Source organism: Clytia hemisphaerica, unplaced genomic scaffold, assembly GCF_902728285.1.
Source record: "Clytia hemisphaerica strain Z4C2 unplaced genomic scaffold, Clytia hemisphaerica genome assembly, whole genome shotgun sequence".
NCBI lineage: Eukaryota > Metazoa > Cnidaria > Hydrozoa > Leptothecata > Clytiidae > Clytia > Clytia hemisphaerica.
The window spans coordinates 671,236-694,196 of NW_027104166.1; the positions used below are offsets into that span (position 1 = coordinate 671,236).

The 22,961-nt window shown below is 36.3% G+C and overlaps 2 protein-coding genes across 2 annotated transcripts in view; one reads left to right on the top strand and one right to left on the bottom strand.

Annotated features, from left to right (window-relative positions):
- The window catches only part of LOC136814228 (uncharacterized), a 39,234-nt gene extending 22,462 nt beyond the window's left edge, over positions 1 to 16,772 (top strand). The window contains exons 14-25 of the mRNA XM_067070744.1: positions 136 to 228; positions 748 to 978; positions 2,073 to 2,349; positions 5,593 to 5,958; positions 7,245 to 8,378; positions 8,946 to 9,087; positions 9,414 to 9,505; positions 11,638 to 11,776; positions 12,646 to 12,767; positions 13,685 to 14,158; positions 15,097 to 15,342; positions 16,492 to 16,772. Coding sequence (XP_066926845.1) covers positions 136 to 228; positions 748 to 978; positions 2,073 to 2,349; positions 5,593 to 5,958; positions 7,245 to 8,378; positions 8,946 to 9,087; positions 9,414 to 9,505; positions 11,638 to 11,776; positions 12,646 to 12,767; positions 13,685 to 14,158; positions 15,097 to 15,342; positions 16,492 to 16,767 — 3,592 coding nt within the window. The 3' untranslated portion in view covers positions 16,768 to 16,772. The remainder of the gene's footprint in view (positions 1 to 135; positions 229 to 747; positions 979 to 2,072; positions 2,350 to 5,592; positions 5,959 to 7,244; positions 8,379 to 8,945; positions 9,088 to 9,413; positions 9,506 to 11,637; positions 11,777 to 12,645; positions 12,768 to 13,684; positions 14,159 to 15,096; positions 15,343 to 16,491) is intronic.
- Positions 16,773 to 17,807: 1,035 nt separating this feature from the next.
- Positions 17,808 to 22,237, bottom strand: LOC136814230 (TNF receptor-associated factor 5-like; the record flags this gene model as incomplete). The annotated part of the gene is made up of 5 exons (XM_067070747.1): positions 21,895 to 22,237; positions 21,113 to 21,254; positions 20,396 to 20,470; positions 19,858 to 19,932; positions 17,808 to 19,013 (listed from the first exon to the last, which is right to left on the bottom strand). Coding segments are annotated over exons 1-5 (1,671 nt in total), but the record flags the coding sequence as incomplete, so codon positions are not given.
- Positions 22,238 to 22,961: the final 724 nt, after the last annotated feature.

The window sequence follows — 22,961 nt, forward strand, 5'->3', positions numbered from 1 at the left end:
ACGTAAAAAGGCCTGATAGAGTATTTTTAAATCCGATTTTTCGGTTAGCCACTGAGACTAGTATGTTCTTAACTTCAAAGGCAGGTTTGAATAAATATTAGGAGCTAATCTTTCACCCTCTCTTTGTTTTTATAGATGTGTTTCTAATTGTCAAAGTGCAGTGAACCCATTGGAAAAAGTCATGTTGGAATTCGAATGTAAAGATTGCTCTCCACAAGATATTGAAAGGTTTAGTTACGTTTGTTCGTTACATAGACAGAGTTGATGTTTTACGCGGGTAGCCTAGTATTCTAGGACTTTTTTATTATCTCTCGGTTGTTTTCACGAGGCAGACCCCTTAGACAACTCCTTACCCGGTGGATTTGAGGGCTTCTTGGTATGTTCGTGAACGACCTCCGTAGAGGACCCATAGAGAGAGACTGACTTTTGCTAGAAAAAATAACCCTAAGAAAGACTAAATTGCTGAAATGATTATTCTTGGAAAGACTAAGGCCAAATATCTGGCTGATTTAAGACAATAGAGCAAGTACGTCGGAAGCATGCGAAGGAGTGCAACGCTCATTAAAAGACAATAAAATTACAATTATAAATCTCTTCATCTGATAAGTTCGACATGGTCTAAAACCGCCTATACAAATGAAAATAAGTAACTCCGAGGTTCCTTGAAATGCCTTATAGAGTACAGACTTAAAGTTCATGAATTTTAAAACTTTCCTAACAATCAAATTAATTAATGTTTTATTTTAGTATCAAAAATATTTGGAAAATTGCGGATAAAGAAAACAACGGAACATCAACAGACTTTATAATCAAGAAGCAAAATGAACAATCCATTGAAATTGATCCGGGTACTTTCAAACACGGAAAGACGTATGATGTTTCATTGACGGCGTCATATCCGGAAGGAACGCAGAGTTCGGAAGCTTCATATTCGATCAATGTAGCGGTAGTCCCTGAAGCAGGGATGTGCACTGTTGTGTAAGTTTCTGAGAAATATTTCCACATTTTTACAAATATAAAGCACTAGATAGCTACTCTGTATTGAGATTTTCCAGAAATAGACCGTGCCCTCCCCCCCCCCTGCTGAGGATATTGGATATCCAGGGGCTTAACGATTTTTGTTAAATATCTACAAGGGAGTGGATATCCAGGGGTAACATGTCTTTTCAAGTAAAAATAAGATACCCAGGGGTTAAGCATCTTTATAAGACAGGATATCCAGGGTCTTGAGCATATTTTTAAAAGTGGACATCCAGGGGGGTCAATACTTCGAAAAATCAATATCCTCAACAGTGGGGGTAAAATTTCTTTCTGGAAAAGCCCATTTTCCAAGTAATGGCAGGTGAAGCAAAATAATCTGCCATCTTTGCTGAAAGTAGGTCACAGTAGAAACCTTGGTTTTCACTGTTGAAACTATTTTGACACTGCAATGACTTCAATATTTCAACGAATAGCCCTTCACAACGGCAATTTTTAGGGGGTTCATTTTAAGAAACAACCAATTTTGAGGAGCAGCAAAAACACTAGAAAATTTGGTTCTTACGAAAATTTATCTAAGTGAAGGACTTCTAAAATTTCGGCCAGAAAATATTATGGCGAATCACATTTGTATATCTATTTTTCCCACATCAATGGGCATTTCAAACAAAAATTAGCTGATTCAAAACGGAGAAGAAAGAATTAAGTTATTATGAAATCTTGAAATTTGGAGTTTTCAAGCTCATTTTCTGTGACATTATAAAAGTGGTCAATAATTTTTGTTGACGATGTAGTAGCTTCATTTTAGGGTGAACTAGACGGCTCCCACTGGGATATCAACATTACGGTAGCGAGTTTGTGTATTTCTGTTTCTCGGCAATGGAGATTTTTAGCTTCTGATTTATCTAGATACTGACTCTCGAGGAGGTCAATAAATCAGCACTTTTACTGTCCTTAAAACCGCAGGTTACTCCAAATCGCTCAAATCGCCGTTCTCAAAATTGTAAATACAAATACACAAACAAAACTCGCTATAGTCGGGTTGTATCAACTGCATTTCGTATTAATAACATATTTTTAACACTTTTTTTAAGCCCCTCGGAAGGTATTGCACTTGAAACTGATTTCCTTCTCTCGTGTAAATTCTGGAAAAATGAGTACAACACTAAGCTACAATACAAGTACTTTTATCGGATTGGAACTAGCCAGGATGCCAACTCATGGAAACTTCTCAATCCAACGGATAACGAAGCGTTACATTCAGCTATTTTGCCAGCCGGTCTCGCAGTAAATGATTATAAAGTGGCTATCAAACCGAGAGTTTTTAATGTCTTTGGCGCGTTTAAAGATTTTGGTGAAATCGTAATCCGAGTAAGTAAAGTTATCTACATTAAAGGAAGAAATTTTGGCGGGAAGAAAATTTGGCAGATTTGGTCAAAATTCAAAATCCGCCAAATTAAGCTCCCGCCAAATTTAATTCCCGCCAAATTTAAGTTGCTCTATTTATTTCCCGAAATTTGTGCTATTTCAGGCTTTAAAACAGGTTTTTCCTTTTTTAATGGCGTTTTGTTGGTACAAAAATGTCCTTCTTCCGCCAAATTAAATTCCCTCTGAAAATTTTTTTTCGGCAATCCGCCAAATTGAATTTTAATAATACCGTATTGATTAAGTCTAAATCGCTTTTATGTACCGGGCCTGTTGGAAATGATTTACACAGCTTTTTCTAGAGAAGGGGCCGTCCACATAGTACTTACGCACTAAAATGCCGAAAATTGAGTACCCCCTCCCCCCTGTACGCACGCGTACGCAAATGGCTATACCCCCTGGTAAGTGCGTATTTTTTCATTCACCCCCCCCCCCCCTCGGTCGAAGAAAATTTCGAATTCAAATCGTTTGGTTCGGACCCATATTTCATACATGAAACTCAATGTTTTCCTTGATGTGTTTATTATAAGAAGCGTAAAAGTCGACAAAAAAACAAGTAAAAAAGAGCTATGAAAAATCTTTCTCTGCGTACGTACATTTACCTTTGGCCCCTCCCCTCCCCCTGTACGCAAGCATACGCTTTTGAGAAGACCCCCCCCCCCTTAGTGCGTACGTACTATGTGGACAAACAACATCCTTGACGACTTTATTTGGAAAAAGAATGAAAAAATTGAAAAAGGATGTGTAATGTACGTAAGGGCTACAATCAAGGTCATGATATTTGAGAAAAAAGGGAAATTCCCATGTAATCTTACAACCATAAACGATTTGGAAGCGCTCTAAATTAGGTTAGAAAGGTAGAGTTATAACTTTGAGTTTTAACGCTAGACTTAAGACTGAGGATCTAAAAGTCCAAGAATGGTCTAATAGGGCTCAGAATATATCCTGGAAATCCTGCGGCGTACGCGCACAAAACCTAAAGATTTTTTAGCGCGAAAAAAGCTAAGTTTGTCGCGTGCGCACCACGGGAAACGCCAAATACAACCCCGGGTAATATCGAGATGAACGAGAACGAGAAGAAAAATCAGTTCCGATGATCTGATAACTAGATTTTACTCGATTTCTTTTCTTCTTCTTATTTTTTTCTTTTTACCAACAGGGTTGGGGTGGTTCAGCTGAACCCTTTGAACCCCCTTAGATCCGCCGCTGAAAATCTATAAACCCCTCCCGAATTGAAATGAATAAATTTATCAATTAGCCTCCGTCTCGGAAGAGGACTGGGCCCGAATTTGCGGACGTTTTCACAGTTTCACTTTCGTTTTCGGCTATACGACAGCGTTTTCAAGCAGAAAGCAGAGGAAATCTGTGAAATTATGACAGGGAATGCTAACCTATTTTTCCAGTGTTTCTCAAGATTGGAGCAAAATTATTGTTCTAGAAAGTTCATAAAGGCCTAATAGTTTCAGATTAGTATGATTTCATCAGAAAAAACATTTACACCAAAGCTCCTTATTGATATGTGAAGGCTACCAAAAATAGCAATGTCCTCCATCAGAACAACTTTAACATAAGGGACAAGGACAATCAAGAAGTCTGCTTTTGTTGAAAAATTGCACAAAATACTTGAGAAAATGGTACTATGGAAGCCCATTCTCTACTCCTAAATGATAGTTGAAAGATCAGCAGTTGAGAGGGTTGATTAAAATAGAGCTCATAGCACACAATAAAGTATACATATATATTTGTCCAGAAAAAAACATGTTGTTTACTTTGATTTGTTTTGGTGTTTAAAAATATGTACTTATCAGTCCTAAAAAAATACAAATTCGAATATAATGAGGGCAATGAGTCTGGTTAAATGTTACTATATTTACAAGAAAGGATTACTGAAAAAATACTACTGTATGTGTACTACTGATGAACTAAACTCAAAAACTAAAACTTTACCATAAATTTACATTACGACAATTTAAAAATCTATCTTTAATAGCAACAAAGAAAAAAACATGACTCAAAGTTTTAAAAACAGAGCTAGTCAGAGCTTCAATTCAGTAGGTATAGAGCTTTCAAAATTTGAAAACAGACACTGCATTGGTTACTACAAGACATACTATCCACACGTGACACGGTTTTTTCGATTCATGAAAAAAATAAAGTATTTATCAAAAAAAGGTTCTCTTTTTTTTGGTAATCGATTCCAACAAACAACAATCAATATAACAGTTTTTTGAAAACCATCCCACAGTGTAAAAATTATCAACCAACTAAACCCACACCGCCAAAATTGTAAAAATAAGTCAATATAATTTCTATCAACAATTTCTCGTAAAATGTTTTTTTTTCCAACATTCTGATACCAATCATGGCTGGAGGCATCATGTGTAGAGTGACTGTGTGGTATTTCATTGCTTTTAATGATCAGGATACCAAACATCAACTAAACAAAACTGACGCCAAGCCAAATCTGTCGATTAAAAATTTCCATGAAAATTATAATTGAAACTTATCTCGTAAAATGCTTTTTTCAACATTCTGGAAGTGTTCAAAGTTAGAGGTATCATATGTAGAGCCAAGCAATACATGAAAAGTCATTTGCTATCCCATTTGCCATGAGATATATGAGTCAACAAATCAAACAAAAACCAACAAATCATGTCTTTTCACTTTCATGTCACATCGTGTTTATATGGGGTATCAGAAAGCCAATCCACAAGAAGAGCCATCTTCCTTTATTATGGAGTGTTCCAAAACTATTGGTAGGTTGTTTGGAAGTAAAGAAACCCACACAGTTTGTTTTATTTTGAAGATTTAACTTGAAAACAAACTGCATCTTTCCAGCAGAAACTCATGTTTCAACCTGCTACATAACATTGGTCAGTCGGGTCTGCTACTAACATGTAATAGTTTTATTGTAGCAGAGCTTGAGAATCCGTAGGCAGAACTTGTAACATGTATTATGTGTATTATTATGTCAGTCGACTTGAATCATGATACATTACTCACATTTCACTGGATGCATTTTCGCTGTGAAATTATCCGCAAAATTTTCTGACCGCGTTCTGAGACGGAGGCTAATTAGCCCAAAAGCAATTTTCTCGTCCGAACTTTAAATTGCTAAAAACGAGGAATTAACCAAAATTCTCAATATATTTTGACCGAGATTATAGATACTCAACAATTGTTTTGCAGGTGAACCAATCCTCAAATTTGACAATTCCCACAGTTGAAGAATTAAGCCAAATGGATATGACTACTTTCTTAGCTGTATCCAACCAGCTTGCTTCATCGTCAGGCTCAAATACTGGAGATATTGGCTCGAACTTCGGTTCAAACACTGGGAGCAGTGGCTCTAACACTGGCAGCAGTGGCTCTAACACTGGGAACAGTGGTTCAAATACTGGGCACAGTGGCTCTAACACTGGGAACAGTGGCTCTAACACTGGGAGCAGTGGCTCAAACACTGGGAACAGTGGTTCAAATACTGGGAACAATGCTGATTCGAACACTGTTAGTGGAGGAGGTTCTGGCTCAATGAGCGAAGAAGAAAAAAGAAAGGTTTTTCAATTTTTAAACCATCATTGTATTAAGTGGTTAAAATCTTTGTCTGAACTTTTTTTCGCGAATGGAAGATCTAACATTTTCATACTGTTTAATATTCACGATTTGTGCGAAATTTAGTCCTTCTCAAAATTTAAAGTTTTTTGGTTAAACCCTTGGGAAATGAGATTAATTTAGGTGAAGAGGACTCTTGAATTTAATCCATTTTAATTGTTTTCTTCGCACTATTCTTTCTTATTCTTAATCTTTGACATTCCAAAAAGGTTTTTCGAATAAAGTAGGGGGCCAAGACTGGGATAAACGAAAACGATTGGTACCATCTGAAAAAGCATGAAATTCTGAGCAAAAAAAATGTATCACAACAACTTTCTGACTAAAACACACAAAGAAATACAGCCACTTGAAGTTAAAAAACACACCGACGTCAGTACAATCAAGACAAGATTTGACGTCAAATCACAGTAGAGCTGGACAGTTAGTTGGTCTGAAAGCGGCTGTATTTCTTTGTGTGTTTTAGTCAGAGAGTTAGTGTTATAATACATTTTTTGCTCAGAATTTCATGCTCCTTCAGATGATACCAATCGTTTTCGTTTATTTTGACTTTTGAAAATCAGCTATTTTCCTACCCCTTATTTTCCCTTGCAGTTTTGCTTATGGCGTCACTATTTTGGTCACAAAAAGTTTTCCCGGGCCTAATCCGTGTCCTCCCTCTCAAAAATATCTTGTAATATACTGTTCTTTGAAATAGACTAAAAATGGTTAGGTCGTAAAAAAGATGTCATGGATCCCCAGGCTTGTCCCCCTACTAATAATAATCAATCTAAATATAAAACGAACCTGTTTGTCGAAGAAGAAGTACAATTAATTGTTTGTTTGTACTCTTCAAGAGTTCATCATTACTTGTCAGAGTTTTCGGAAAAAGCTCGCTCTTGAGAGGAAAAAAAAAGTTTTTCTTTTTTAAACCCCTCATCAGAGATAAGGCTGATTTTTAACCCTAAAAGAGAATTCTAAGGTTTCCAAATGGGAACCTTACGCTCGGCCATAGACCATTTCACAGTCGCAAAGCGTAACGGGTACTCAGAACCACTGTGCGCTAATGACGGCTTACTATTGGTCCAAAGTTTTGAAAATTTTTTAACATTTTTGCGTCTAGCCAACCGTTATGGGGGCGCAATCAGTCCTGATTACCCATGATCCATTTCGACTGTGAAATAGCCTATACATGGTACCAATTTCGCCTAAGTACCGCCCCGAGATTGATGCAATAATCTTTATTTTTTCAGGCTGAAGAGGAAAGAGCAGAATTAAATACGAATTTGATCAACCAACTGGTAACTTACCAACCTGCTTCGATGGAAGGCTTTGAAGCTCTTTCTTCCGTTTTATCTGCTCTTATTCCTGGATCCTCTTCCAGCTCAAGCTCTAACAGTGGAGCTTCAAATGGGGGAAACGGAAACTCCAATAGTGGAAATGGAAATTCAAATAGTGGAAATGAGAATTCTAATACTGGAAATGAAAACGGAAACTCCAATAGTGGAAATGGAAATTCAAATAGTGGAAATGAGAATTCTAATACTGGAAATGAAAACGGGAATGCCAATAGTGGAAATGGAAATTCAAATGGTGGAAGTGGAAATTCCAATGGCGGTGGAAATGGAAATTCTAACCATGGAAATAGCAATGGTGGAAGTGGAAGCAACAATGAGAATGGAAATTCCAACAACGGAAATGGAAATTCCAACAATGGGAATGGAAACTCCAACAACGGAAATGGAAACTCCAACAACGGGAATGGTAATTCCAACAACAGAAATGGAAATTCCAACAACGAAAATGGAAATTCCAACAATGGGAATGGAAACTCCAACAACGGAAATGGAAACTCCAACAACGGGAATGGAAACTCCAACAACGGGAATGGTAATTCCAACAACGAAAATGGAAATTCCAACAATGGGAATGGAAACTCCAACAACGGAAATGGAAACTCCAACAACGGAAATGGAAACTCCAACAACGGAAATGGAAACTCCAACAACGGAAATGGAAACTCCAACAACGGAAATGGAAACTCCAACAACGGAAATGGAAACTCCAACAACGGAAATGGAAATTCCAACAACGAAAATGGAAATTCCAACAATGGGAATGGAAACTCCAACAACGGAAATGGAAATTCCAACAATGGAAATGGAAACTCCAACAATGGAAAAGGAAATTCCAACAATGTGAATGGTAATCCCAACAACGGAAATGGAAATTCTAACAGTGGAAATACTGGTTCGAATGAAGGAAGCGGCGAGAACAGCCACACTTCTAGCAGTGGAAATGATGGAAATTCCAACACTGGAAGCGGAAGTTCAGGTGGAGATGATTCGAACCGTGTACCTAAACCGTCAATTAGCAAGAAGGAACAGGTAAAGAGATGTTCTTTACTCGATCCATTATAATTCAGATTTATTAAAGTATCAGAACTCTGTGTAACAAAATTCAAAGTTACAGACTTACAATTGTTATTCAAGGAATAATTAGACTAGAGTCTACTTTTTGCTGAACTTTGCTTTTTGATAAATTTTTATGACGCTGAGTCCAGTGTAGTAGACAAGAAAAAATTAAAAATCCAAATAACAATAAAACTACTTGGAGTTAAAAGATATAATCAAAAATGAGAAACAAACACCAATAACAGATTTGCAATCCCTTATTCTCAAATAGAGCATTACATCATACTGTCATTACAATCTAAAAACAACTAAGCACAAGCATGTTACCATATATCGGGCCACTTAATTGCGCCATCTAGTCTATAAAAAGAGCTGGACCCTAGGCTAAGGAATAATCAGATGGTTTGCGATGTTTGTCCTACAGTAACCTCCAATGGTGTCCTGAGTAAAATCTCAAAATATCAAAATATTTTTGGCAAACTATTTTTCCAAAGTTGAAATAATAACAATTTGAAATCCATTTCATCGTCAATTTTTCAGGATGCTGTAGTGAAGGCTTTGGATTCATTGACTACATCACTGGCAAGTATCGTTCAGAGCTCCAAAGTTGGCGCTGTCCAATTCAAACAAGCTACCGCTGGTATTTTTGACAGTCTTTCAACGACATTTGATAATTCACTTGGTAAGGAAAATGATATTCAATAAATTATTCTATTTTACTGGTGCTCTAGAGAGACGAGTAGAATATTTTACGTTTCTAGCCTATAGCGTTAGCGATTCAAAACCCTGAAAAGATCGAGATTTATTTTGAATTACAAAAAGACTTGAAAGTTGAAGGTTGAATTGAATTAAAATAAATTTTGAATTAAAATTGAATTTTTAACTAAAATTGCTCTACATTCAAGTCAATTCATTTTAGAAGAGATTAAATTCAAAATTGATGAGTAAGCAAGCAATATCAACTTACTTAAAAACCCCTTTCGATATTATTAATTTATTTTTCTTCAGCTTTGCAAGAGTATGACCACTACCAAGCCGATCATAATCCAAATCAAGATGTTAATACGAATCTAAAGAAGGAAGCACCAACGTCATTCCAGGTAAAAAATTTGGGTTTTTATTTTCTAGGTTATTTTTTATGAAAATTGCACGAAATCAACATAATTTTTTCCAATTCGAGACTCTTGTATTCGAGGCTTGTTTGATAATCACCGGCTTCCTTGGCTGATCTTTTAAAGTTTCCATGATCAGAAAATTGACGTGGCTATTGTTCAGGATTTTGTGCCAACAATGTGGGACCAACAAAAACCAAACTAACCAAAGAAACGGTTCAGCCGGACCACTTCGAAAACTTTTGAGCAACTGAAATCGACGTTTTATAGATAATTCACAATGATTTTTCTCAAAATCTAATGAAAACTGTGAGAAAATCGTTCGCTGGTTCCTGACTGAATCTTGTCTATACACAGACCCAGTACACGTTTTTTTTTATAAGAACAAACTATATAAGAACATAAGGCTTCGAGGCCCAAAAATTTAAGAACATTCTAAGAACATACTAAGGCTTTGAAGACTTAAAAACATGCAATTTCTTAAGAAATTACATCAAAATGCGCAAAAATGCTGAAAATAAGAACATTTTAAGAACATTTTTAGGCTTCAAATCCAAAAAAACTAAGAACATCCGAAGGCTTTGAAAATTTTTGACGTTCTTATAAAAAAAAAAACGTGTATCTACAGCTAATTTCAAAATTGATTACCGTAGAGAGTCTATTGTCATTGTCTTTTCTCATTTGAGATTTTTCAAACCGACCACTCCGATGGAGTTTTGGTGAGAGACGACGAGAGACGACGAGAGAAGTTTTGCTATTATAAATCATACTTCTTCACAGAGGTCTCCGTACGGGAATTTAATTTTATGAAACAGACAATGCGCACAGAGTGTACTACGAAGCGACTGAATCGTGCACAAGATAAGACCGTGTAAACCAACCTTTAAAGTACCTTTGATGGTTCTTAATCCACAATATTTCCTTTGTGGCTGATGTTTGATAACTTCCAATTCTCAACTTCAGTTAAGCTACAATCTGACAATGTCTGTCTGTCTGTCTGTCTGTCTGTCTGTCTGTCTGTCTGTCTGTCTGTCTGTCTGTCTGTCTGTCTGTCTGTCTGTCTGTCTGTCTGTCTGTCTGTCTGTCTGTCTGTCTGTCTGTCTGTCTGTCTGTCTGTCTGTCTGTCTGTCTGTCTGTCTGTCTGTCTGTCTGTCTGTCTGTCTGTCTGTCTGTCTGTCTGTCTGTCTGTCTGTCTGTCTGTCTGTCTGTCTGTCTGTCTGTCTGTCTGTCTGTCTGTCTGTCTGTCTGTCTGTGTCTGTCTGTCTGTCTGTCTGTCTGTCTGTCTGTCTGTCTGTCTGTCTGTCTGTCTGTCTGTCTGTCTGTCTGTCTGTCTGTCTGTCTGTCTGTCTGTCTGTCTGTCTGTCTGTCTGTCTGTCTGTCACAAAAACTTTAGGGCATCCTGAAGACTTCAAAAATGCTTGGATTTGACTGAAATTTTGCACACTTGTTCCTTGGGTGAGTATCTGGGGGTCTACAATTGGGCCTATGAATAATTTGAAGCCACTGAAGTTGAGTCCAGTGCGTTGCGCACGTTCGACTATTTAATAAGAAAACTGGCTACAATTGCAAATTTTTGATGTCAGCCTAAGAATTGTAAACTTGACCACCATGTTGGGTGACGAAGAAAATTTTTGCCCTCCAAACGTAATTGTATTTCCTTTTAACCTCGTGATAAGTGTTTTTGCACTATTTCATGGACTCCAGAGAATATCTAGCGCCGTCAGTAATACCAGGGGTCTTATTTAGCCCATTGAACGACGAATTTTGCCGATCTAAGGAACGAAAAAATAAAAATTAGGCCGTTCTAAAAATTTTGTTCGCCGTTGATTTTTCATTCGCTAGTCTATCAATAACAAAACAAAACCCCTGCAGGAATCAAAAAACTTATTCTAACATTTCTCATCTCTGTATTTCACTAGACGCGTCTTGTTCTTGATATTTTGTCCCTCGAAGCCTTATGTTCTTAATTTGTTCTTATAGAAAACCTATTCTAACATTTCTCAGCTCTGATTTTCACTAGACGGGTCTTGTTCTTGATATTTTGGCCCTCGAAGCCTAATGTTCTTAGTTTGTTCTTATAGAAAAAACCTATAACATTTCTCCTCTCTGCTTTTCACTAGGCGGGTCAACAAATTTCGAAGCTAGTGGAATGTCTTGGTCGCTTATCAGTAGCAATGGGTCAGACTACAGTTATTCTGGATAAACCGCCCGTGAAAGTAGAAACAAAATTATTCGCATTAGCTTTGGAGAAACATATTGGTATGTAAAGTTTTCAAAGGAAAAAATACACCTATCAACCTTGAGCTGCGTGGTTGGCCTTTTAGGGGAATGGTAGTGAGTTAACAAGGAAGATTTGTTCTCGGCACACGGCATTTTTAGGCTACAACTAAATAAAACCAAGCAAATTCCCGTCAAAACTCTAGAGGCACTTTCCCCGAGTCTCTGCGGTAGAGTGCGAACTATTTTTAGCATTTGAATAACCTTACTATTCATAATATGCACCATTTCAATGTCTTCTAACATTACATGACGGACCCATTAGCTGATTGGTTGTAAGTGACGTAAAATCCGTCAATACGTCACTTTCAACTAATCAGCTGTTGGGTTCCTGGAAGTTATCGCAATGGTGCATGTCATGTAAAGAATCATAAAGTGTTAAGGTTAATTTGAAAACAGCCCGAGCGAAATAACGCGAAATAAATAACTAACTTACAATACAATTGCAATAGGTCCACTTTACTAGGGTTGTGAGCTGACGAGGGGGGGGTGCAGCCCGACTTTCGACCTTTGGACCCTTTACCGGGACTAAAAAGGAGAAAACAAAGGACAATTTTGGGAATTTTACGACCCTTAGCGGGACAAATTTGGCCAATTTTGACCAAATTTCGATCTTTCCGGGGGCTAAAAGTTGAAATTTTCCTATTTCTCCGACCCTTACAGTGGGACTGAAATTTTATTTCCTGATTTTTCCGACCCTTAGCGGGACTTTAGAAATCCAAAAAAGGTACCCTTAAGGGCGGCACATACCGTACCTTCCAATTGCCGAAATACCCCCCTGGTGCATTTCCTTCCATTTCCACTTTCTACCATATATCTAAAAAAGAACAATTACTTTTTTCTTTGTCAAGGTACGAAATATGCCGGTGCTGACTTGAACACTAATGATGGATCACCGTACAATTTTAAGCTACCTTCTAACACGACAGACTTTTTACTACCAGAATATTGGTCCAAAAATGTAGTTGCAAAGGTTTGTTTTCGGTTTAAAATCTTTTAATTTTATAAGGTTTTGAAAACATCTGAAGGAAAAATTTCTTTTTCAAGTGAAACTTACTTTATGAACAAATAGTTGGACCATTCCATTTTATATCCATACATGGGGGTGAACAAACATTTCAAGGGGATCCCCAAACAAAAGATTCCAGGAGTTTTAAGCAATATTTTGAATTTTTCAAGCATCGAAAATCCAAATTAGAAGTTAAAGAATTCTTCGACTCACCAATAAAATCTCAACAAAATGCAATCAAAAAACTTGACAAGATAGAACCCTTACTCCACAATGGAATGCTATTCAATTTAGGAGGACCACTTTTCAAGGGAGTGTGATTTGAGTTTTAATTTTTGCAAGGGATGACAAAGTTCACTTTTTACAGGGATGAAAGGTTCGATTATTATTTCAAGGGCTCGAAGAAAACTTTTACAACTTCCGGGGACCTAATATTCATGATATGCACCATTGCAATGTCTTTTGACATTAAATCACGGACCCAGCTGCTGATTGGTTGAAAGTGACGTAAAATCAGTCAATACGTCACTTGCAACCAATCAGCTATTGGGTCCGTCAAAGACATTGCATTGGTGCATATCATGAATATATTTTCAGGGGACTTATTATTTATTCTGAAGTTTCCATGGGGTTAAGGATTGGTCTAAGTTTGACAATCTTCATCACTATACGGTATTAAAAAAACATTTTTTAAGGGCAATAAAATCCTTTTTCCAGTGTTTTTGTTGTTTGTTTTTTGTTGCAAATTCTGCCATTTTCAAAAGAATATCCCCAGAATTTCAAGAATTTTATTAAAGGTTTGAAATAGATTTTTATGTGTTGGAACAGTCCGTTTAAAACTGAAAATGAACCTCTTAATATTTCTGAATCCCTTTTTCCAGCAATTAAATTTCGCCAAAAACATATTCTCCACCGATCCAATACGATCCAAATTTATGAAAACCAAAATCAACGGACTAGAATTCCAAAACAATGGACAACAAATTGCAATCAAAAACATTACCAAAGCTATCACCATTGCTGTCGAATCTCAACCAACAGACTCTTCCAAGAGTACCAGAGTCTCACTATACCTCCCGTCATATCCAATATTCGAAACAGTGCGTTTACAGAACTTAGATTGCCCTCTAGTGGTCACTGTCAAATATCTCCAAGACTCTTCCAACGAGCAACAATCAACAAATCCATGCCAAGAGAGAATTAACGAGGACCAAGAACAGCCAGAGTTGACAGTATTAATGCAGTATGGTCAATCACCGACGACGAAAGAATACGACTATAAAGCATTGTTTCCGGCACCTGACGGTGTCGTCGGACAAGCAACTAATGATAATAATATTGTCCGATTGACTGAGGTTAGTAAATTCTTTTTCAGACGTCACCTTAAAAGCCTAGTATAAATAGGGTTGAGTTAAGGCTTGGGGACACGAGAAGCTTTTTTCGCGTTGGTGCAATCCAACATGCTCCATCCCACCAACCTGAAACGCTTTCTCGTGTCTCCACCCCATTTTTCTTTAAATAACATTTTTGTGCTTCTCTCACCAGAATCTCTAAGGAGATTAAAGATTCACTAATAAAGTTGGCAGTGTTTTTTCAAACCTTAGTAAATTTTGATAGAATTTGAATTAAGTAGCTATTTTGTGCTCGTTGAAAAGATAATCTGGAGTGGAATATTATCAAAAAAGAAAAAAATTCAAAAAATGGAAAAACGAAGATGAAAAATGAATAAGAAGAAAATCAACTTCTTGTACAATAATGCTATGATCTTCATTTTTGTAACAGAAACTCTTCAATCTTAAAACATCATGAACGTGAAAAAAGATTAAAAAAATATTAATTCAATCAAAGAATACACTTTAAAACTTTGCCCTGGTTTGACTTAAAAAGGGGTTCTTTATTGTTGTTTTTTGATGATTTTTGAAGTCAATCATTGATAAACTTTGGACTATTATCTTTTGATGGGATATATTTTTTTGGAATTTTTTTTCACATTAATGATGTTCTAAAATCAAAGAATCACTCGTATGATAGCACAATTAAAAGAAGTTGATTTTCTTCTTCATTTTCAATCTTCATTTTCCGATCTTTTTGAGTTTTTTATTTATGACAATATCCCACTACTCCTGTTTCTCTTTTCAACGAGCACAAAATCGCTACTTAATCCAAATTCTATCAAAAGTTATTGAAGTTTGAAAAAACACTACCAGCTAATTTGAAATAGACTTTACTTCAGTGAATGTTCACACTTCATTTGGCGTTTCTACTTTTCATTGCAAACTCTCTTTCTCTACAGAACACCTTCTTGGTAAAAAATCTACGCATGCTCAAACACATCAACCAAGCATCAAATTCCAACAACACAATCTATTTCTCATTCACCTATAATGGGACATTACCCAATGCGCGTGTCATAACTAATGAATTTAATTATGACACAATTGAGTTCCGATCGGCTTATAATTATTCGCTAGACGTAACGTGTAGAAGTTGCATGTATTGGAATAAAGAGAAACGACTTTGGGATGATTCTGGAGTCGAGGTATTCATTACATTATTCAGACGGCCCAATTTTTCACAATTCACCAAAAATTCAAGAATATGTACTAATTTGCTGTGTAAAATCAATTTCCCGTGCTTGACCACTGTTGAGTAAGATCAGGCACTCCATACAAGGTCCACAACATCAGTAGCGTGGTGGCAGGGGGAAAGGGGTGTTGGCAAATGCCCCCCCCCCCCCCCCCCGAACGGAGGTTTTTCAAAGGGGCGTCAAAATATAAATTGCGCAAAAAGACGCCTCCGATTCCTAATTTCGGCGCCCCTTTGCTCTTTTACACCTTAGATTTGGCAGTTCTCGGCCAAAAAGATCTAAATCAAATCTAAATCTAATCAAAATTTTCTAAAATTGTTACCTCAGTTTGCCTTAATTTTAGTCTCCCAATAGGCTACTGACAACATACCTTTCTTCCTATAAATCTTAACATGCTTAGGAGATTGATTACGAATCTTAACGCCCGGTTAAGCATTTTGAAATTTAAAAAAAGAAAGGACGAGTCGATGCAAATTTGTTTGAGACAAAGGGGATTTCCCGGCGAAATTTTAAACACCACAAATGATTTTTAAGGGCCTTAAACTACAGTTGGAAAGTAGAGTTTTAACTCTAAGTTTTAACATGAGACTTAAGACTTAGGACCTTAGACTGAGAATCTCAGGATTTAAAAGCTCAAATTTGCTCCAATAAGGCTTGGAATATAGCCTAGAAACCATCGAACCCCTCTAAAATCGAAATATTCAATGAAAGAAAGTGAAAGTGCTAGAATAGCAGTTCTCGCCCGAACTTTAAATTCTGAAAAACGTTGAAATACACTAAAATATCAAAATATTTTGACCATGATTGTAGGTACTGTAAACTACCTTTCACCTTGTACTGTGACTTGGTCTAATGTCGACATCCCTCTTCTACTTCCGACACCCTTTTGATAGAAAACCCTTTTTATCAGTTGAAATTGATAGAAAGGTCAAAGCTATTTTTCTTTGCTTAGTGGTCAGGGAGGAATAATCCTTTTTCAATCAGTGATTCAAACTTTCATATTATTCCTGACTCTAAAGGAGGGTGTCGGAATTAAACGAGGGATGTCGATATTAGACCAACTTACGGTACGAGAGAATAGACTTTCTCTCAATATTACAGATTGACGTAGAAATGACCACTGAGACAAGAACCTACTGTAAAGCAACACATCTTACCTCATTTGGTGGACTCTACATTGCTCCAAATCCAATACCCACCCCATCATTCCAATCACTTAAAGAAGGTTACACTTTACTGGTGACGGTGTTGAGCTTGTTACTCGTTTATATATTGGCTATCGTTTTTGTGAGAAAAAGAGACCGAAATTTCGCAGACAAGGTAAACATCTCTTTAGTCTGCACCAAACTTTTCCCTGTGGTGGTGCGGACAGGGTAGAACTCTCTTTTAGCAGGTGAACATCTCGATTAAGTGACGTTACTTTATCCATCCTAAAGCAAGAGTATCCTGCGTTTTCCAAAAAGCACTCCTACGCACTTGTTTTTCGATTACTTGGTACCAGAAAGTTGGTACTAGCTAGCGAGACACAAAACTGATCAAACAAAATTAAATGAATAAATTTACCAAAACTACATAAACTTTACTATAAAGATTTTCAGTGTGAACATATAAATGGTATACAAAGCAGTCATCAATTCTTCGCATACCACGCTCTGCTCTAAAGGGATAATGCGAATTTGACGATCTAAAACCTGGCTATTCAGCCAAAGCATTCGAAACTGCATTACCTTTTGTTTGAAAACGAAAACGACTGGGTTCTTATTATGATCATGTATATGTGATTGACGTTTGTTCTGGTTTGCTTTAGCCAATCACAACGCTCAAAAGATCATTTACTACTGATTTAAAAAATGAAAAAATATAAAAAAAGCTCGCTCCTGGGCAGATTCTCTTACAAGGATAATCATGGCCCTTAGAGTGTATGCGTGCTAGCAGAATCTGTTGCTAAGACTAGAAAATTGAAAGACTAAAAATTGAATGTCGACTATATATACAAAAAATCCTTAAATTGTACCTATTTAGCATGTTTCGACGTTCATGTCAATAACAAGCAAGAATTATTAGAAAGTGGCAACTTTCACTTGATCATTCTTTGTATTTGATAAAAGTACGTTATTAACCAGATTGTTCAATCGATGAGTGGCATTTTCTTTATTCAGAAACCCTGTATTATGACCTGGTTTCCCAAAATGTTTGTGTGGTATGCGTCTTTGTTAATGCGTTCATACGTAGAAAATACTTCAACTTTATAAAATACGTAAAAAAGTTCCCCATTTCGATATCACTGTTGTAAATTACTGTAAATGCTGAGTATTGTGAATTTACCCTCTTCCTTACGGGGAGATTCATGAAGTTAAAGGCCAAAGACTCTAGTACACTTTTGAGCATTGAGTTTAAAGCTCGTGAAGTGAAGTTTTAAAATCCATATCGTACTTGATTGCTACTACGTCTTCATCAGTAAGATTGTCTATCAATTTATGATCAAAAGCTGTTGGAAGTCCAAAACCTTCACCTTCATCGCCAATCGGTCGTATGAAATGATCTTTCCATATACCTCCATCACTTGAACTTTGGTGTAACTCCTTTCCGATTTCTCTGTTGTTAACAAGAAGTGTAATTGAGAATGATTTCCAAGGTATTGGCCATTTCAAAGAATTATCATATGGTCCTTTTAGAATCCGAAAGTATACTGACACGTGATTGTCTTTACCACTGCCATACCCATTTAAATAAATCTCTAGAAGTCCTAGGTACCCATTTGCCGTGAGGAAGTTTTGAGAGGAAATTATTTTATTGTTTTTTTTAGCCTCCTCAAATTGGGTTTTGAAATTCTCGATGGTGAAAGAATAATAAGGGCATTGAGGTAAGCTTAAAATCTGCAATGTCAGTTTGTTTTCTTCGGCTAGTTTTTTGTTCAAATTATGAACATGATCACTCCTTTCCCTCAGTGCACTGTTTATAAATTCATGGGTGTTTTTATCCGTAGCATCCAACCTCGCAGACAGATTTTCCATTGATTCGTTTAGAATTTTTTGTTGTTCATTTTTGGTTTCATTGACAACTCGGGTGAAATCCTTTTTGGTTTCTTCAATGACTTTCTGTTGTTCAACTTTGGTTTGATTGACAACTTGGGTGACGTCCTTTTTGGTTTCTTCGATGGCTGTTTGTTGTTCAATTTTAGTTTCATCGATAACTCGAGTGAAATCCTTTTTGGTTTCTTCGATGCCTTTTTGTTGTTCAATTTTGGTTTCATTGACAACTCCGATGAAGTCCTTTTTGGTTTCTTCGATGGCTTTTTGTTGATCAATTTTGGTTTCATCGATAACTCGGGTAAAATCCTTTTTGGTTTCATCGATGGCTTTGTGGTTCTCATTGATTTCATTGGAAGCTCGTTGGAAATCCTTTTTAGCGTCCTCGACATCTTTTCTCAGTCGTTTGATTTCGTCATCTCTTTCCTTCAGTTGGGCATCAAACTCCTTTGTTATCTCTTGAATTCTGAGATCTTTTTCTTGTAATTTGTCACTGAATTCTTTTTTCACGTTTCGAATTTCATGCTTCATTTCAAGGGAGAAATGTTGATTGATCGCTTGTGACATGTGATTGTACAGTTGGTCTCTTGTACCCTGAAAAGTTGAAACGATTAAACAGTTAATACATCATTAAATGACATTCGATGATTTTACAGAAACCAAAACTCATTTGAAAAAAATTGTTCTTCTATAAGATAACACATAATTATAACACAAAAATAAGCTCCATTTTTCGACTAATAGACTCTGTAACATAGTGTTTATCACCTCCACTAGCCTTGGGAGCGCGTGAGGTGCTTTCTTATGAGATTTTCAAAAAATCTTATAAAGGGTTCATTTGGTCTCCTGTTTTCTAAGAGGGTCTTTATATTAAAGGGAGGCATTTGCTGCGTAAAGGGGGTAGTGTTGCTCAAATAGTGGTCAAAATCTTCCTACCCAGACCCCACTAGAACTATGTGTAAGGGTCATAATTGTTCATCGAATGTACATTGTTTAAGGATTTTTTTCCGCCCCGTTCTACTCTTGTCTCCTAAATAGACGCCCCTCCCCGCTAATTGTTAAGAGCGAAAAATCTATCCCTCTTCTGATCTTATTAAGACCCCCCGCCCCCGCTAATTAATTTAGAATAATTCAATATTTCATTACAGTTTAGATAAACCTTATACTTGTTAAAATTTTTCTTTTTCTTAGTATTGGTTCTTATTTTACGTGTCCATTTGTTAAAGTCTCTTTTTTGTTGTTGAAATTAATATCAGTTAAAAAAATATTCTGTATTCAAATTAACCCCCACCCCTCCCTCTTGTCCCCCCGCTAATTAGAATTTAGAAAATTTTCCTACCCCCTGTTTATTATTTATGTTCTGTTTATTCGGACCCCCCCGTCTATTCGGGAGACAAGAGTAAGGTCCAGACTTGAAAATTTGCTTTCAGAAAATTACCTTAAAAAGACACCCAAAATCGCTGTACTCGCACGTTGAGATCAATGGGCAGTCTTTATCCAAGTGATTTTGAAGCTAAAATTTAAATATAATGTTCAAAATTTACATCAATTTAAAGTTCGTCCCTTCACAGTTTATTGGGTCCAATGTCAATGAAATTGATTAACGCACACAACTAAGGGCTGTACCTGATAATCAGTAGAATCAGTAGATAAGTTTCGTTTGTGTCAAAAGGAAAGCTCTAACAGTTCTTGTCAATGAAAATTATTGGCCCACAGAAGTAAAAGTTGCATTTAAAATCAGTGAAGTAGAAAATTTCATTCATAAGGACAAATATTAATATTTTAAGGAGCCTCGTAGCCTTGACTAATCAATAGATCTGGCCTCTTAGAGCCAAATAATACTAGCCGGTTAGGCGAGAACTGCGTTTTTACTGCGTTCTTAATAAATAATAATGGTAAGGTACTGGCTAATATAATATAATACAAGAAAAGATGAATTCTGTCTCTGAAGACATGATAATGGTTCTCTTTCTTACGTTTTTCCGTAGCACGGGCTCTCCACATCGTAGATTACATTGAATAGTTTCGAAATCACATGTCTTCAAATGCTCCTATAAAAGAACATAATATTGTAAAATCACAGTGCACGTTTTTTTTATAAGAACGATTTTATAAGAACATGAGGCTGAAAATGGGCCAAAAGCTAAGAACAAATTAAGAACAATCTGAGGCTCAGAATTCAGAAATTACTAAGACAGTATTGATTTTAATTGATTTTAACAGAAAAGAAACTAATCATATTAAGAACATCCTAATAAGAACATTAAGCCTGAAATTTCAAAAAATTAAGAACAACAGTCTGTGTCAAAATCTCCTGATGCTTATAAAGAAAGCATGTATTCAATCGAACGGGAGATAAATTATTTTTCCAGTCAGTGTATAACGTACAACTACGGAGGGGGAGTAAGTTCCTCTAAAGCTGAAGCCTTTAAGGGCACGTTTTTAGGCTTTCCAAAGTGTACAATAGGCCCACAGTAGGGCTTGATTTGAGAGAGAATGTGTCGTAAGGCTGTTAAAAGTGAGAAAAAAAGCTTTTTGGGAGAAATTTTAGAAGGTTTGACCATTTCTGCAATTTCGAGACCCTAATCTTTTCTTTTTCAAAACAGTAGTTTTAAAACACACTTCCTCTCCCCCTTGAAAGTCTTTTAAGCTAAACTACAGTTGTGAATGTCACATTACGGAAAGAATCAAACCTCTTGATCTCGAAGTTCGTTCTGCCAGGTGCATCCATCGCGATGATTTTTACATCGAATCTTTAAATCAAGAATCTCTCTTTCCTTTCCCAAGTCTTTAAACCACTCATTGTCTTGCCAATCTTGCGGACATTTCTTTGGGCTAAAAACGATCGTAAAAAGACGATTTATTATTACTAACCTTTCAAGTATTTCATCTCTACTCTTTGTTTTTAAAGTCTCTACATGGTTTTTGTTTTCCAAAATGTATATTTTCTGTACGTGGTTAATGATTTAGCTCATAGCTCAGAAACAGCGGATGATAGCCTGTTTCCCTAAAATACCTGTTTCCCCTTTCCAGGAGAAAAGTTGGGAAACAGATCAGAATTTCTATCATCTGTTTCCTGCTTCAGCTGATGACGTCATCATTGGAAATCAGATCAATATTTCTAGGAGATGATGTAATAAATTGGGAAACAAATTTCTAAGAGAAAACAGTCATCATAAACAAGGGCGGGAAAACATATAAAGATTTTGAGGATTCTAGGAGAGGGAAACAGATCCACTTTAGCTTTAATAAACAGATCAAGATTTAACTCAGGATCCTCGCTGGATGCGTTCGATAGCCATCCAGAAAGATGCAAATTTGCAATCAGCGATAAAAGTTTCTTAAAGGAAACCATGTGACTACACGGAATACCCCCCCCCCCTAATAAGGGAGTTTCTGCAATAAATCGCTTTATGGAGAAATAAATATATGAAAAGTAGAACGTATAAATATTCGAATCAAAATAGTAACTTACTTCTTTTCATGAAAATCTTCAATGCATTTCTTGCAATACCTATGACCACATGTTGACCCTTGCAAGGGTTCTCGTAAGACCATAAAACATATGGCACACTTTATATTGTCCCTATCCAGTTTTTCAACAAATTTAACATCGAACCCATATTCTTTGGGGTTGGAAGCAGCCATAATTGTTTATACTCAAGGATGTAACACGTTACTAGAAATACCTTTATCCATCTTCCTTTATCATGGAAAATTCTTCTAAAGTTCTCCAACAAAACGTTTGGACGAATTTAAATATTTCAGAAACTTGTACGTCTACTCATCAAAAAATGCTCTAACTGCAATACAAACAAACAAATCATCTCTGATATCATTAAAATTTATGAAGGTAAAAATGAAATGTACATTTATGAATGCTATTGCTGTGACTATTATTCCGTATTAGCAAGGTATTATCAGCTCAAAAAGAAGGAGAAAAGTTAAGTAGCCTGATGACTCATTTATATATAAATTTCCACACCAATAATAGAATACCACCTACTAATATCCCAATCAACAGATTTGAATAGGTGGATTAATGACTATAACGCTCCTTTTAAAATCATAGAATTCTCCTTTGAAGATTATAGAGCTCTTCTTTTAAGATATAGTGTACACGTTTCTTTATAAGAACAAACTATTTAAGAACATAAGGCTTCTATGGCCAAAGAACATTTTAAGGCTTTTGGACTCAAAAACGCCCGATTTCATAAAAATGGGTAAAAATGGTCAAAAAATGGCGAAAATAGGTGGGTTATAAATAACACTCTTTTTAAGATTATAGAACGCTCCTTTTAAGATACAGTCTACACGTTTTTTATAAGAACAAACTATTTAAGAACATAAGGCTTCTATGGCCAAAATGCTAAGAACAATTAAAGAACATTTTAAGGAACTATGGACTTAAAAACGCCCGATTTCATAGGAAAATGGGTTAAAATGGTCAAAAAATGGCGTGAATAGGTGGATTAATGACTATAAAGGATACATACTCCTTTTAAGATTATAGAACGCTCCTTTTAAGATATTAGTCCCGCT